This window comes from Nomascus leucogenys, chromosome 1a, assembly GCF_006542625.1.
Source record: "Nomascus leucogenys isolate Asia chromosome 1a, Asia_NLE_v1, whole genome shotgun sequence".
Lineage (NCBI taxonomy): Eukaryota > Metazoa > Chordata > Mammalia > Primates > Hylobatidae > Nomascus > Nomascus leucogenys.
The window spans coordinates 63,533,828-63,551,880 of NC_044381.1; the positions used below are offsets into that span (position 1 = coordinate 63,533,828).

General features: G+C 35.3%; 1 protein-coding gene across 3 annotated transcripts in view; it reads right to left on the reverse strand.

Moving 5' to 3' along the window:
- Positions 1-18,053, reverse strand: part of SMC5 (structural maintenance of chromosomes 5) — a 99,720-nt gene that overhangs the window by 71,008 nt on the left and 10,659 nt on the right. For 2 of the 3 annotated variants that reach the window (XM_030810027.1, XM_030810029.1), the window contains exons 4-8: positions 10,075-10,237; positions 8,911-9,045; positions 6,645-6,785; positions 4,804-4,965; positions 1,085-1,156 (exon numbers count right to left, since the gene is read on the reverse strand). In XM_030810027.1, the coding sequence (XP_030665887.1) occupies positions 1,085-1,156; positions 4,804-4,965; positions 6,645-6,785; positions 8,911-9,045; positions 10,075-10,237 (673 nt within the window). Of the gene's footprint in view, positions 1-1,084; positions 1,157-4,803; positions 4,966-6,644; positions 6,786-8,910; positions 9,046-10,074; positions 10,238-10,815; positions 10,929-18,053 lie in introns of all 3 variants that reach the window. The other variant, XM_030810031.1, reaches the window with a different exon arrangement.

Here is an 18,053-nt window from a genome sequence, read left to right on the forward strand (position 1 = left end):
AGAAAGCAAGAAATCAAAATAAGAAAAGAAACAAAAATCTACTAAGAAAAAACAATATTATAAAGGAAAAAAACTTTAAAAACTTTTAATTTATATTCTCAGATTGAGAAGAAGCTGCACATATCAAAAACAACACGATACTACAAATTGAAACAAGATTTTTCCTTAGCAATAAATTACCTGCAGTAGGCTAAAGTTTTACAACGTTAAGTGCCTTCATTTCTAGAAATTGGAGCTATAAACCAAGATTATATCAAAACAGAGTAAAACTCAACAATAAAAATATAATAAAGATAAAAAGTTCTAGCCAGGGGCAGTAGCTCATGCCTGTAATCCCAGCACTTTGGGAAGCTGAGGCAGGTGGATAGCTTGAGCTCAGGCATTCGAGGCCAGCCTGGGCAACACGGCAAAAACCCATCTCTACAAAAATTCAAAAAAGTACCTGGGTGTGGTGGCATGCACCTGTGGTCCCAGCTACTCAGGAGGCTGAGGTGGGAGGATTATTTGAGCCTGGGAGGCAGAGGCTGCAGTGAGCCAAGATCAAGCCACCGTACTCCGACCTGGGTAACAGAGACCCTGTCTCCAAAAAAAAAAAAAAAAAAAACAAAAACAAAAAAAAACAAAACAAAAAACAAAAGACGAAAAGTTCCATAGTTTAAGTATACTTTGTCCCATTAATTTCAATCATGCATAAACGTACATATGCATTTTCTACATAAGTGTTATCACTGATTTTTCAAAATAAAAGGTCTATTTCTGTGTTTTAAAAAACAACAGAATAAATCCCTTAGAGCTTAATTTTTGCTGTTAAGGTAACCAAATCCACCATTATCCTATTAAAAAACTACAGCCACTCAGCTACAAAGATCGTAAGGCACAGCTGCCAGTAGTTTTGAGAAATTTTTCACAATTGTCCTCTAAGCAACTACTATACTTCCAAATCTTACATTCCCTCGGATTACGAAATAAGAGAATGCAGAGGATCTTGGCCATTCCCCAACAAGAATCTGTCCCATAATCCGTATTTGAAAACAAAAGTTAGAGCAAACTTTGATGTAATAAAAATTTTAGTATGAAACCTTACATGTTTATCTTTCCTTTCTATAACATCTTGCTTCTGTTTGCATTTTTGAGATGCCTCCTTAATATCTGTCGCCTGTAAAATTAAACCAGAGAGGGGGGGGGTCAGCTAGTTAAAAACTCATGCAAGCAAATTATATGGCCCTGCCCATTCAAATATTGAGTTAACCCACAAAAATTTATTTCAAGCAAAATCCATAATTATCAACAAAATACCAAGAGTTATTTGCAAGTCTATAAAAGGTTATTCCTAATGATATTAATAAACAGTTGCAGTAATACGCATGCATGTTTTTCTCTTTACATTTATCTTCCTATTTCATCTGATCCTAAAAACAACCCTACAGGAAAATCAGGACAAATATTACTGACTGGTAGGGCTCAAAAGAGGCCAAGTAACCTGTATACATAGCTAAAAAATGGAAACTAATTATAAAAAATCAGGTCTGATTTCAAATGCAAAGTTCTATCATACCAAGTATGTTACCTCCTTGATATTTTTCATTAACACATAAAACACATACATGACATATAATAGACATCTTACACATCATTAACAACTATAATATGTAATTCAAACAGTAGAAAACAGGGTTATACAGAAAACAATTAACATTATAGGCTAAGACTACTATTCTTGGAAAGGCTTGTTTGCAAGGTCGGTCCTTGGTTGTTGTCTGGAAATTTGGATTTTGGGAGTGTTTCTACCATTTCCTAACTGATAAGAGTGGCTCACTGTGCGTGTTTGTACAAACAATGTGGCTGATGCAGAACATCTGCTTTCCTTCTTGCATTCTGGAAGTTGAGAACCTGCAGCTAGAATGCCTAGTTGCCCAAAGCCCATCAAAACCTTGGGTGCTGAGTCTGTAATGCACTTCCCCTATAGACAGGACTTTAAAAATGTTGTCATAATTTGATGACAGAAGAATTAAGCACATTCTGTGTGACTTCTCTGGGGGAGGACCCTTGGAAGCTTGTGCCTGGTTTCTTCTAGACTTCGTCCTCAGGGCATTTTCCCTTTCCTGACTGTTTTGCATCCTTTTGCTGTAATAAATTTTAGCTGTGAGCCCTCCTAGGAAATCATGTCTCTGGTGGATCTCTGATGCCAAGAGACAACAGTTTCTTCCCATAGAGGAAAACTAATTTTCTGATGCTAGTAACACTGATGTATGCAGGCTTAAATCATACATGCTAATCATGTAAGATAAAGATTACTATTACTATCCTCACCTGACTGAGGAGAATAAAACTCAGAGAGACTAAATGATTTGCTGAAAGTCAGACAGCTGAGTGAGGATTTAAAATACAGGTTTGTGTGACTCAAAAGCCTATGCCCTGTCTGTAACACTTTATCACCTGCCTGGAATTAAAAAAAAAAAAAAAAATTACAAGTGTTGGAAAAAGTTTTCTGCTGGAACAGAACCAGCAGGAAGAAGAACAGCATGAATATTAAACAAAATTAACCACTGTGTTACTGTTGCAAGGCTATGGGTGCTAATAACTACTTTTACTATAGACTGACATAAGGTACCACTTCAGAATCCAGGATCACTTCTTTAGGAAAATAATTCTGAAACATCTTAGGCCATGCAGATTTTCACATAAATAAATTAGGCTTGTGGATGTTTGACAATGAGCCTAATTTAACAATAGCTGGGCTTCTGTTATAAATAGACAAAACAAAGGGTTAAATATGTTTCCTTAATTAAGAGATTTGAAATTTATTATGTACATATTTTCCACCACAAAAGTAGTTTTACAGTAACAGAAAATTCAAGAACAAAAAAAAGCAATTACAAATCCACAACTTAACTACAACCAACCATCATTAACATAACAATGACTGCCAACTATTAGTTTCATATCCTTGAGGAAGTCGTGTTATCACTGGTATTCAGTATCTTTAACAATAAAATGAGGGTACTTGTCTAGATAATATCTACAATTCCTTCCCCCCCCCCCCCCCCCCGTAACATTTAAAATGACCAATTTTAAATGGCAGCGCTCTTTCAGAATCAGATCTAATCAAGTCCTAAAACCTTTATCTGATCTTAGTAATTGTTTAATTTTCTGGACTTGAGTGCAATAATTTTAACTCACTTTAACCTGTATTAGAATTAAGATATAGTGGAGCTTTTCCAACATGATAGTAGCAAAGTCAAAACTGTTGATTCATTTCCTCTGTTACAAAGTTTACTTTATATTCCTAGATATGGCCTTTCTCACTCAGTAAACATTGCTCAACATAGTATCTGGTACAATCTAGCTCAAGAAGTCATTTTTCTGACTTTCAGGTGCCTAAAAAGAGAAAGTACAATCACATCTCGAAATCAAAGAGCTCCACATAACTTCTTTTTTACAAACAAAAGATGAAACTTATATTAGTCAAACCTGTATAAATGGCAATCTCAAATTCAGTAACAAAAAACCTGGAGTAGCATATTCACATGAGAATAAAACACAATCTTTAAAATCTTTAAAAATAGAGACGATGCCTATAAAAAAAATACTGCTAAGTTCATAATACACTATCTCCTAAATGATCTTTCAATAGCAGAAATCATGTTTCCACAATTTTTTTCCCAATAGCAGTGCCAGGCTAAGATCCACCCTTTATGATCACTGACACCCATCTTCAAGCACAGTGGCCAAAATCAGGAGTATACAGTAGACAAAGATTATGAATGGTTTTCTGGTTTCATAAAATTAACCTATATATAGCATAAATTCCACTGGTCTAATTACAAATAATTCTACATATTTGAGCCAACTGACAATTTATATCAGAAATTATTTTTTTGATTTATTTTTAAATTTTTATTATCACATATATTTTTTGAGATAGGGCCTCGCTCTGTCATCCACGCTGGAGAGCAGTGGCACGATCTCAGCTCACTGCGACCTCTGCCTCGTAGGTGCAAGTGATCCTCCTGCCTCAGCCTCACAAGTAGCAGGGACCTATAGGCACGTACCACCATGCCTGGCTAACTTTTTTGTATTTTTCACAGAGACAGGGTTTCACCATGTTGGCCAAGGTGGTCTTGAACTCCTGAGCTCAACTGATCCGCCCGCCTCAGCCTCCCAAAGTGCTGGGATTACAGGCATGAGCCACTGTGCCCAGCCGTATCAGAGGTTCTTAAGTAGGGGTCAACACCTTGACTTCAGTGCATCCATGAATCTCCAAAATCTCATGCACAATTTTGGATCTGCCTATACTGCATTATTTTAGAAGAAGGAATTTAAACAATTCTGAAATAATCTCTAACTTCAAAATCCACCAAAGGTTAGAAGCCATAGTCATAAAAAATATCTAGTTATACTTTTAAAATACAGGGAATATTATTCTATTATCTATTCCAAAAACATCAGATTTTCTATATTGCCCTCCTTCAAAAGGGTGTATAATTACAAAGCAGATACATAATATATTCACAAAAAGAGCTCAGTGTTTCCAGGAATACCACTATGAATCCTCTTGTACCTTAAAAAAAAATCATATTTCACTCTTCTCTCTTTATATCTTGGAAGTCCTATAAAGTAGCAACACTTCAACAGTAATGAGTATGTCCTTGAAAATCCTATGGTGGCAGAATTCCTAGTTAAAAAACTTAAGAAATGAAAGATACTGGAAAACCCTTGAAAATATTTTCAAACACCTGCAAGATATTTTTTATATTTGCTAAAATAAAATTCAGATAATCCAAAATTGAACCCAAAAAGTACCTTTTCTTTGATTTGAGCCTCCAAATTGTGACGCTCGTTTTCCATTTCTTCAATTCGACGTGTTATAGGAATCTGCCCTTCTTTAAGTTTTCTGACCTCTTCCTTCACTCGGTCACGAACTAGTTTTACTTCTTCATATTCCTGACGAACATTTTCATATTCCTTGCAAATAATTCAACAAACAGAAGTTAATGCCCTAGCTTAAACACATATACTAAAAATCAAGATACAGGCAGAAACCAAATCTAAGAAAAGATTGTTTTGACATCAAAACAGGTTTATTAATGTAAATTTGTCCTCTGGGACAACTTCAGAAATAGTAAATACCAGTGTAATGATTTAGTAACAGTCTTGATAATCACTGAGCGTTTATTTCTATCACCAGTTCAGATTCTCGGACTTCCACCCTGTTCTCTGAAACATATCCTAATGGCTACGAAAATGTGACTTACCTCTAATCTGTCAATAAAGAAGAGATACAGGGATGCATAAAGAAACAAAAGAAACTCAAGGATAAAGGGTAAAAATGAAAAAAAAAAAAAAAAAACAAAAAACAGAACAAAATGAAAATGGGTCAAAATAAAAAGCAGCATGTAGGTGAAAGTGATGCCTGTCATGTCATAGGAGTATTTGCTAAAACAAAATTAAGTGGCACACTAAGACAGCATTATATAAGAGTGAATGGAATGATGGTAAGAAAAGAAAAGAAAAAATAAACATATGAGTAAAGAAGAAAAATGAAAAAAGGCAAATCAATCTTAGAAAAAATAAGGAAAATCAAAAGACACAGTGAGTGAAGCAGTAATAATGGACATAGGAAAAACAAAATCTAGAAAAGCCGAAGAAATGAAAATTTAAGAATCATGAAATGATGGAATAGGGAGAAGGGGGAAGACAGAACAAGAATGCCACAAATACTCTTTTCAAGCAAGTAACAATGATTTCCATTCTAACCTTGGAACAAACACTACAAAACTTTCTTACCTATTTTGTTCTACCAATTATAAAGTAATGCAATGAGGGAATTGAATCTTTAACCCAAACTGTAGTCTTAAATAATAAAATACACATCACACAGTGATTAGAAATAACAGATTAGCTTCAGGAAAATTATAAAACATATGAGTAGAAGATTACAGTTAAGACACATCAGCTACATCTGTAACTGAGGCTGATATTAGTGGCAAACGCCAAGTAAATTCTCAGTGACCTGACTGAGGACACCCAAACATTTAATTTTCTGATCATTAACATCTTTAAAAAAACAATCAAAAACTATCTGTTGAGGACTAAAATCTGGAAGAATTAAGAGCACTGTGTTAATTATTATTTATGCAACAGTAATAACTAGCACACAGCTAAGGTAACAAACTAGTAAAAGAAAGCCTGGCTCGGTGGCTCACGCCCGTAATCAGTATTTTGGGAGGCTGCGGGCGGGGGGGGGTGGGGGGTGGGGGGGCGGATCACCTGAGGTCAGGAGTTCAAGACCAGCCTGGCCAACATGGTGAGACCCTGTCTCTACTAAAAATACAAAAAAAGAGTTAGCCAGGTGTGGTGGCACATGCCTATAATCCCAACTACTGGGAGGCTGAGGCAGGAGAATCGCTTGAACCCAGGAGGCAGAGGTTGCAGTGAGCCGAGATCGTACCACTGAACTCCAAAATGGGAGACACAGCAAGACACTGTCTCAAAAAAAAGACATGAATTTTATTATGTATAACATATAAAGCCAAAAATGAAAAAGAAGCACCTAACTTGAATACACAGTAACTAATACTTTCATCATAATTACTCTGCTACTTAAAGAAACGCCTATTTTGCCTCTAAAAATTATGACTTACCACCCATGGCCTTTTTGCTTCAAGCATCTCAATTAAATCTAAATGTCGCTTCCGTTCGTAGAACCTCTCCACATCTTGTTTATATCTTTCATTCCTCTGAATCATTTTCTGTAGATACTCAGTTTTCTCTTTGCATGAGGTCTACAATAAATATATGTTGAACAATCAGTTTGACAGAAAAATGACAACAGGTCACATCTTTTAACAATGAAAAATAAACAATGATAGCAAAATTTCACAAAAAAGAATTCACAGGAGTTCTTAAGAACTATGTAGACTCCAGCCTGGGCAACAGTGAGACCCTGTCTCAACAAAACACCTAAAACCTGTGTAAAAGCAACATTCATACCCAATTTCTGGTCTAGGGTCTACAATTTATTAGTCCTAACTGTAAAGAAGCCCTGTCACATCTGAGCCCAGGCTCTTCTTGCCCAAATACCTGCTGCATCCACTTGAAGGGTAGAAGCAATTCACTTAATATAAATGAAAGCTAAACAAAAGCTGTAAAAGTGATATACAAATGAAAAGTAGTATTACTAGGATTAGGATGTTAAATAAACACTCATGACTGAAAGGTCTTAGAAACGAGATGAAAGAAAACTAAGAATTAGCCTTTATGTTGTCAATTAATAAATACAAAGATGTACTCAGAACCTAGTAGAATATATGCTTGTATGCTTGTTTTCTTTCAGCGGATGGTCAAGAGTATAGGTGAGTGTTTCAAGTGAAAGTATTTGATTGTGTGACATACAGAAAGGTAAAAGAACAGAATATCTGAAGCTAAAATAACTATAAAAAGCTCAGAACAACTCCTTTGATTATTCACTTTGAGTAAGTATAATAAAAACATTTTTTTCCCTGTCTGGTGGACAAAGGTAAAAAATAACATTTAATTACAGTAAAATACATATTATTAAGTACATAAAGTTACACTTTAAGAGAAAGCAATTGGTTACAAGATTTCTATGCTTATTTCCTGGGTGACACACCAAACCCCTGTGACACAATGTGTCTATATAACAAACCTGCACATGTACCCCTGAACCTAAAATTAAAAACAGATTTCCTTTTTTTTTTGAGACAGAGTTTCGCTCTTGTTGCCCAGGCTGGAGTGCAATGGCATGTTCTCGGCTCACTTCAACTTCCGCCTCCCAGGTTCAAATGATTCTCCTGCCTCAGCCTCCCAAGTAGCTGGGATTACAGGCGCCCACCATCACATCTGGCTAATTTTTGTATTTTTACTAGAGACAGGGTTTCACCATGTTGGCCAGGCTGGTCTCAAACTCCTGACCTCAGGTGATCCACCCGCCTTGGCCTCCTAAAGTGCTGGGATTACAGGCGTGAGACACCACACCCAGCCAGATTTCCTTTTTTTTGAGACAGGGTCTCACTCTGTCACCCAGGCTGGAATGCAGTGGTGCAATCACAGCTCACTGCAACCTTGACCTCCTTGGCTCAAGCAATCCTTCCACCTTAGCTTCCCAAGTGCTGGAAGTACAGGCATGCGCCACCATGCCTGGCTAACTTTTCTCATTTCTTTTCATGTAGAGACAGGGTCTCCCTGTTGCCCAGGCTGGTCTTGAACTCCTGAACTCAAGCGATTTTCCCGAATCAGTCTCCCAAAGTATTGGGATTGGAGGTCTGAGCCCAGACTAAAAGATTTCTTATTATGAAAAATTTACTGTATTTATTTTAGTTGCTGGGATGTAGAAAAAAGATCCATTAAATAAAACACCTTTACAAAGGATATGCTATAAAAGTACATTTTTATGTTTATTAATGGTGAAAATAACCAACAACATTCCAAATAAATGTGTAATTCTCTTCCAAAGTTTACCCTCACGTGACTGAAAAAAATACATGAGAGAACTGGTTCAACAGAAGTGCTATATTAAATGGCACATGGTATCTCTTCTATTACTCAAAGCCTTACACAATGCCTGGACATAGTAGGTGTTTAATAGATAACTGAATCAATGAAAGAATAACTTCCTGAGATAATTTTTTTTTATAATACTGTTATTGGTTCCGTAAAAATTCAATTAGTAATATGTATTTGCTGAAATAGTCAATCTTTTTAAACTTCACATTATTAGATCCATTCGCACTCTGTCACTTTAACTGATATTAGCAGTACAATCCTAAGTGAAAAAAAATCACAAATACGAATTCACTCAATGAATCAATACTACTACTCTCTCTCCCATGTTTTGAGATACAGAAATCAATAAGAAACAATACAAATGAGTTGTCTATTTTAAAGTACCTCGAGCTGTTTTTCTTTCTCTCTGAAGTTTTTGAGTTTACAGTGATATCTGTGCATTTCTGGGGGACCAATTGACTTTTCAGTGGCTTCGAGGAGTTCAATTTTGCTGAGTTTAGCAAATTCTCCAACTTTGTCCTAGAGCACAAAAATTAAATATCAGCAACTATCATTCATTTACATATATCTTCAAAATGTATTTCACTCAATGCTTACACGTGTCAAGGTGAAACTCATTAAAAAAAATCTTTGAGATATAAACCTTTTGTGCATTATTCTTTAGAATAATGAAGATAAACAGGGTATAAATTGTTATCTTTTTGATCGTCTTTAAAAATTTTCTGTGCCAAGATTTCAAGGTTGAAATGTTTACATATGTACAATAAAAGTTTGGGAATAAAAGAACACATAGTCCCAAGATGAAAATGATCACTGCCTATTATTACATATCAGTTGAAATGTTACAGGGCTTAAAAAGAAAAAAAAGGCAATTTCAAACATCTACTTCTGGAGATAATCTGACATCAGCTGGTAAGTGTTAAAATAAATAAAAACCTTTTAAAAAGGTTTAAGTTTTGTTTAATTTGCACATTATGAAATCATCATTGTGTTTCTGAACAAAAAAGAAATTAGTATTAGTTAATGCTGTCACTAGACAGCATTCGAAGTCAAATTTAAGAGGTAACATGACTTTAACATTTAACATACATTATTAGCATTTTTTATGTTTAATAAACTATAACAAGATTTTAGAAGGTATACTTATAAATATAGGAGTTTTATTATATCAAATATTTTGTAGACCTCAAATACATCAAATATTATATATGTATAATGTATACGAACAAAAACTGACTAAAAAGTTGTTCATTAACAACATTTTAAGGGTCTACACATAGAAGCACATAGCTATCTGAGCTACTCTCTGAACTTAAAAAATACTTTATTTCAAAATACTCTAATTTAGACTTTTTTACTAATTGAAATTTTCCAAATTACTATAAATTAATAACATTATACTCTAAGTGATGAAATGCTACCTTTACAAAGAACTGTAAGAGTGCTATGTTCAATTTAAATAGCAGTCATTATGATATCCCTTCTATGGCATAAAAAGGAAACACTATATACAAAATTTTCCCATCTTTACATTTATTTCTCTCATACCTGAGGGAGAAACTGGCAAAGATTCCCCACTTGAATATTTAAGGCTGCAACTTGCTCTTCCACTACTTTCTGGGTTGTAGATTTTTTGTTGATGAACCAAAAGGACTGATTTTTTGCCACATCAATCTCACGGGTGATTACAAGGTTTCCAGAAGCCCTGAACCTAATTAAAAAATAATTTAAGAATCTTTATATTCAAAATATATACATTAGTTTAGAGATAAAATTCCCAAAATTCTCTTGCATAACAGGTGCCAGATAGAATTATTATTATGATTTTTACTCCTTTTGATATTTTGGCCCCTCAAGAAGGAAACTTTGGCATTTTATTAGTCATAATACCATAATTGACCACATCAGTTACTTACTCAACATTCAAAATTATTTAAACTGTTAAAATTAAAGCAAATGTGAATACTAATTCATAAACACTACAAGAGGAGTCACATAGCTGGAGCTGTTTATCCTTTAATTATTATGCTATTCTTCAATCACATGCATTGACTGCAATTCAAAATGTTTTAGTATATTAAGGGGTAGAGCAGTTAAACCTTGAAACTCCCCCTGCTCAGAAAACACATGAATGAAAACTGACTTTTAGGCATTTCCAGAAATCAAACTACCCATACAGGTAGCCCATGGATTCCTCACCATGTACTCCACTCTAAATTCAGAGAGGATTACATCACATGGATATAAAGGAACATTTAGCAATACAGAATCTGAAAGAAGGGTATTTACTTATTTCTCGCTTTTAGAAGTACTACTGCTCCACACCTCCCATCTATTCATCCATCTTCTTCACTGGGATTCAGCAGCACGTGGCAGAAAGATAAATTATTGGTATCCAATCGCTAAATGACAATAATAACTTATGAATGTTGTATATATAGATTATATTGTAATCAGATCACTTGAAACAGTAAGATTTTAGGACTTTAAAGGAAGTAGTTTTAAACTTTCATTTCCAGCAGAATGACTAATAAAGTACCCTTACTGATCCTCCTGCTGTAAACAACTAAAAATAATAAAATATTAAAACATCTTCATAAATGAATTTATCAGTTAGCATGAAAGTAAGGAATTCTGGCTAACATCCTAGTATAGGTGAAAACTCAGAGTGGAAAAATAAAATTGGCTTTCATCTTGAAGGCGTTCACCCAATCAAGTGATCTTGAGGATTCATTTTCATGATCTGCTGATAAAGGACAAAAACAGACAAAGCCCACAGCTATCCAAGGTGGAGAGTCCAATAGAAAGCCATATCTAAGCGATATACCCTCACTGTAAGGGTAAACTAGAAATACTTCACTGCTACCACCACAAGCTGAGAATTCTGTACATTGTGATTCTGAATTGAAAGTATTCAATGGTCTCTGGCAGAAGTTAATAATTTCCTCGGCCAGAATCTATGTTATCTTAAAAGAATTAACACAGATAAAGTTTTAAGGAGAAGAGCAGCTCACTACCAACACACACACAAGAGGACAAAGCATCAAGAACACTAGCAGAAATAACATAATGCAGAATCACAAATGAAAAATATGAAAGATATTTGGATGACTAAGAAAGCCTAATATGTCTAACAAGAATTCTAGGATAGGAGACAGAGAATGGGTCAATGGCAATATTTAAAGAGATAATAAAAAAAGAATTTTCCAAAACTGATGAAAGACACCAAACCATAGGTAAGAGTGTCATTAAAACCAAGAAAAGTAAATAAAAAATAAATCCACACCTAAATATATATGAAACTAACATACTTAAAAAAAGAAATGAGTTTATAAGCATCTTCAGAAAAAGAGAATGATTACTATCAAATAAACTAAGATCAGATTCACATCAGAAGACAACGAGAAAAAGAGAATGATTACTATCAAATAAACTAAGATCAGATTCATATCAGAAGACAACAACGAGAAAAAGAGAATGATTACTATCAAATAAACTAAGATCAGATTCACGTTAGAAGACAACAATCGGGCCAGATGTGGTGGCTCACGCCGGTAATCTCAGTATTTTGGAAGGCAAAGGTGGGAGGATCACTTGAGCCTAGGAGTTCAAGACCTGTCTGAGCAACATAGTGAGACCCCATTCTTTAGAAAAAATAAAAAAATTTAAAAAGCTGGGCATGGTGGTGAGTGCCTGTAGGCTGGGGCAGGAGGATCACTTGAACCAAGGAGGTCAAGGATGCAGTGATCATGATCATGACAGGGGGAGACCCTGTCACCAAAACAAAAACAAAAACAAAAACAAAAAAAGGAAGACAACAATGATATTATACTCTGAATATGAGAAAAGAGACCTGTCAATATAGAATGTTATATCCATGAAACACATCTTTCAAGATTTAGAGCAAAATAATATCATTTTCAGATTAAAAACTGAGTGTTCCAACAGAAAATTCTCATAAAAGAAAACTTTAAAGAATATCCTTTTGGCAGAAAGTGATCCCAGAGAGAAAATCAGAAATGGAAGAAGGAGTGAAAAGCAAAACAAACAGAAATATCTGAGGTAATTCTAAACAAACATTGACAGCATAATTAATATAACTATATTAATAATAATGTTTTGAGGAGTTTTAAAAAGATAGAAATTTAAAAGCATGTAAGTTCAGAGAAGTTATTAAGAACAAAGTACTATAAAATCTTTGTTTAGCAGGAAGGCAGATATTAAGTCTGGACTCCAACAAGTATTCCTGCTAAAATTCCAGTAACCACTAAAATAAAAGAGTGCATAATTTCCAAGACAAAAGAGAAGGAAAAATGAAACAAATATCCAACAAAAACAAGAAAGAAATGCTGAAGAGTGTGAAAAATAAAAAGCAGAAAATAAGACAGTAAAAATAAGTTCAAACATATATTTGTAAATTGATTATATGCTTTACTTAAAAGACTCCAGAAAAAATAACACAGCTATATTAGTTTAAATGAGATAACAAAAGATATTAAAAACATGAAATGAATGAAAAAAGACAACTAGAAAAATACTGGGGAAAAAAAAAAGCTGCTAACTATATTAATGGCAAACTAAATGGACTTTAAGGCAACAGAAATATAGAGGTCAGTACCTAACAATAGAAAGTTGAATTCACTGCCAGGCACGGTGGCTCATGCCTGCAATCCCAGCACTTTGGGAGGCCGAGGCGGGTGGATCACGAGGTCAGGAGATCGAGACCATCCTGGCTAACATAGTGAAACCCCATCTCTACTAAAAATACAAAAAATTAGCTGGGCGCAGTGTCGGGCGCCTGTAATCCCAGCTACTCGGGAGGCTGAGGCAGGAAAATGGCGTGAACCCGGGAGGCAGAGCCTGCAGTGAGCCGAGATCATGCCACTGTACTCCAGCCTGGGCGACTAAGCGAGAAGATAAACAATTTTAGTCTTAGATGAAACTAATAATGTCTTAGAAATACATAAGGCGAAAATTGACAGGACAAGGAAAATTAACAAATCTGCACAGAGGAATAGTGTAATATACCTTTGTCAGTAATTAAGGTATCAATCTGACAACTGAAATCAGCAAAAATATAGAAGATTTGACAATATAGCTAATAAACTTGCACTAATGCACAAATACAGAACACTGTAGGTATCTACAAAAGAAAACTTATTCTTTTAGCCAAAGAACAATTACAAAAGTTCATTACAAAAAGAAAGACATTTCAAAGGATGAGTAACATAAAACCAGTATCTCTATATATTTAACTGCACTACAATCAAAGTAGAAATCAATACTAAAAAATAAGAAAATCACTACATTAGAATTAGAAACAACTTCTAATTATGAACTCATAAAGAAAATATTCAGAACTGAAAAACAGTAAATACTATATACCAAAATTTAAGAGATGGAGCTAAAGCAGTAAGTGGGACATTTTTAACCTTAACTGTTCATATTAGGGTAAACGAAAGACTAAACATTAGTGCAATAAATATCCATTTCAAAAAAATGAGAATCAGTAAAGGTAAGCATAGAAATTAATGAAATAGGAAACCATGATATACGACAAATGCAAAAGTCAGTTCATTGAAAAAAACTACTAAAATTGACAAATCAATTTTTAGAAGACATACTGTTTTATATAAAATAATACATATATAGTAAACTCATATAAGAGGATGGTATTCATGTCAATAACATTTAAAACTAAGAAAAATGGGAAAATCCTTTACGAAGTATTAAATAACCACAGTAATCCAAGAATAAACAGAAAAATCTAAGCAACCAATTACTATAAATAAAATCAGTAGTTAGAAAAAAAATTATACCAGTATAGTTAGAAAAAAAAAGCCAGATTTTTTTTTTGCAAGACACCCTATAATACACATCAGATTATTTAAAACAGTAAGCTTAACCAAACATTCAAACCACAAATATCTTTCACAAACAAAATACGGATGTAAAAATTCTAAATAAAATACTGGAAAACCAATCTAGCAATGCATCAAAAAAACTATGACCAAACTGGGTTATTCTAAGAATGCAAAATTGAGCAAACATCAGGGAATTAATTAATTCTTCAACTTAAATGATATGACCAACTCAATAAATACTGATAACAAACTCTTTGTTCTCAATTTACTTGACCTATCAGCAGTTATCAGACACAGGTGATAGACAACTGACTCCTCCTGAAGTTGTTCCAAGTACTGTATTCTTCTGACTCACTAGCCAACTCTCAGTTTCCTTTCCTAGTTTTCCCTATATTCAACCTCTAAATGGTACACTGTAGCAGAAATGTTCTTAGAACTCTTCTTTCCTTTATTTATCTCTGCTTCATTGGTGATTTAATCCATCATAATACTAATGATTTCCCAAATGTGTTTATCTTCAGCCCAGACATCTCCAGGAATGACAGGTTCATATATCTAACTGCCCACTAAAAACATTTCTACCTGAATCTCAGACCTTTTTGTGTGTGTGTGGAGATGGAGTCTCGCTATGTTGCCCAGGTTGGTCGAATTCCTGAGTTCAAGCAATCCTCCCACCTCTGCCTAAGTGCTGGGATTACAGGTATGAGCCACCATGCCCAGCTCAGCCTGAGTATCTACTAGGCATCTCAAACTTTACCATGTTTGATTCTGAAAAGTTCCTTTTTTAAAAAAACATTTTAACATCTCCAAAACCGGGATGCACATTTCAAACTATCTGTGCTAGTTTAATTTTAATTGGAAGCTACAAGTGGTGGCATCTTAGTTCAATGATGTATGATCTACTCCCAAAACCTTCTGCAGTAGGTCTATCTACCTCACTTAATGGAAACTCTACCCTTAATCATGCCAGACACTTTGGAGTCCTCCCTGATATCTTGCTCCTTCTCCCATACCCAGCATATAATTCATAAGCAAATCATAAGCTACTATCATCTCTCATAGGGTTGTTCTACAAGTCACTTAACTGATATTCTTGCTTTTGCCTTTGCTCTCTTAAAGTTTACTTTCCACACAGCAACCCAATCTGGTTAAACTTTTTAAGTTACATCACATCATTCCTCTGCTAAAAACCAGGCGGCTTCACAGCTTATGCAAAATAAATGCCAAGTCCTTACAATGAATACAGGCTTGACTTCCTGGTATTTTCACAGCTTATCTTTTACTATTCTCCTTCTTTAATGTGATCCAGTCACTGTGGGTACCACTTTAGAGCCTTAGCATTTGCAAATCTCTATATCTGAAATATTATTTCCCCAATTATCTCCATGCTCATTACCTTCCCTCCTTCAGGTCTTTGCTTAAATTCTATCTTCTCAGTGAGATCTTTCCTGATCAGGCTATTTAAAAACTGTAAAACTCCACTCTGTCACTCCTATCCTCCTTTTCTGTTTATTTTTCTATGTAGCACTTATCACCACCTAACATAATATATATTTTACTTATCTAACTGTCCCTCCTTATGCCCCTAACTATAAATTCCATGAGGGAAGAATATCCCCAATGTATAGGTACTCAATAAATATTTGGAAAATGACTACATAAATACATGCCAGAGATTATTCTACCCACCATTCTACTCAAGGAAAACGTGGCCAGTTAGTACACTTGTTTAATGGCAATAATTTCAACAACTAATGATGAGCTGTTTTACATTTGGTACTCTCAAGGCCACGTGAACCTTTGTGGAAAAAGTGCTTGACGTTTATATACTTAAATTTTATTTATGTGTAGGGTGTTAGGTAAAGCTCTAAACTTATCTTTAAAATATTAACTTTAAAGTTATATAAGATAATAAGATAATTATCACAGCTCAATTTGAATAATTTACAGTATGATACTGTGATACACAGGTTGAGTATCCCTAGTCCAAAAATCCGAAATGCTCCAAAATCCAAAACTTCTCGTGTGCCAACATGACATTCAATGGTAATGGTCATTGGGGTGTTTCATATTTCAGATTTTCAGATTGGGGATGTTGAACCGATAAGTATAATGCAAATATTCTAAACTCAAAACAAATCCAAAATCCAAAACACTTCTGGTACCCAAGCATTGCAGATAAGGGATACTTAACCTGTATTAAGAAATATGTAGGCCGGGTACGGTGGCTCACGCCTGTAATCCCAGCACTTTGGGAGGCCAAGGAGGGTGGATCACTTGAGGTCAGGAGTTCAAGACCAGCCTGGCCAACATGGCGAAACCCCGTCTCTACTAAAAACACAAAAATTAGCCAGGTGTGGTGGTGGGTGCTTGTAATCCCAGCTACTTGGAAGGCTGAAGTGGAACAATCAATTGAGCTCGGGAGACAGAGGTTGCAGTGAGCCGAGATGGCGCCACTGCACTCCAGCCTGGGCGACAGTGACACTCCGTCTCAAAAAGAAAAAAAAAAAAGTATTTAATCTCTGTCCTCAATTCCTGACACAGAACTCCTAATCCCTTGGAATTTCCTAGGTGACAAGTGTGTCTTTTTCTAATGAGGCAACTCTTGGTGGGCTCCTGGATGTGGGCTGGTCACCAGAAAGATAAAGCCATGAATAGAAACTTAGAACCTTCAGCCCCACCAACCTATCTTTCCATCCTCTGGGAAGGGAAGCAGGGCTAGAGATTGAGTTTCTTATACCCATGTGATGAAGCCTCCATAAAATTCCCTGAACCATGGGTTTCAGAGAGCTCTTAGATTGAGGAACACATCCATATGCTGGGAAAGTGGGGAAAGAAGCTCCTGCACTCCGGACCCTTCCAGACCTCGCCTTGTATTTTGCTAATCATCTGCACCTTCTGTAGTATCCTTTATAATACATGGGTAAACCTAAGTGTTTCCCATCCTAGCAAATAACCGAACCAAGAAAGGGGTCCTGAGAACCTCAATTTACAGCTGGTTAGTCAGAAGTACAGGGCACAACCTAAGACTTACAAATGGCATATAAAGTGGAGGGCAGTCATGTGTGACTGAGCCCCCAAACTATGGGTCCTGCACTAATTTTTGGTGTCAGAATTGAACTGAATTGCAGGGTGTGGGGAAAAAACCCCACACATCTGGTGTAGAAGTGTTCTGTGCTGTGTTGAGTTTGAGAATAGCAAAAACAAGTTTGGTTTTTCCTATCTCTTAAAATATCCCACACTTAATTAAACTGCCACTTTTATAATAAGTTTTCATGTACATTTAGATCTGTTCCTGGTTTCTACATTTTGCTCCTCTCATCTTCTATACTAGTATCACACTTATTTTAAATCAACAACTTTACAGTATACTTCAACATGTGGTAGACAAAAATCTTATTTACAACTTTGCTTTTTCAAAATCTCCTTGGGTTTTCTGGCATATTTATTCTTCAAGATGAAGTTTAGAATCAACTTGTAAACTTACCTGTTGAGACTCTCATTGTAATTGTATCAAATGTATGTATTAATTTACAAAGGATTGACTTTTTTTGTTTTTGTTTTTTTGCAGAGTCTCACTCTGTCACCCAGGCTGGAGTGCGGCAGCACAATCACGGCTCACTACATCCTCTACCTCCCCAGCCTCAGGTGATCCTCTCACCT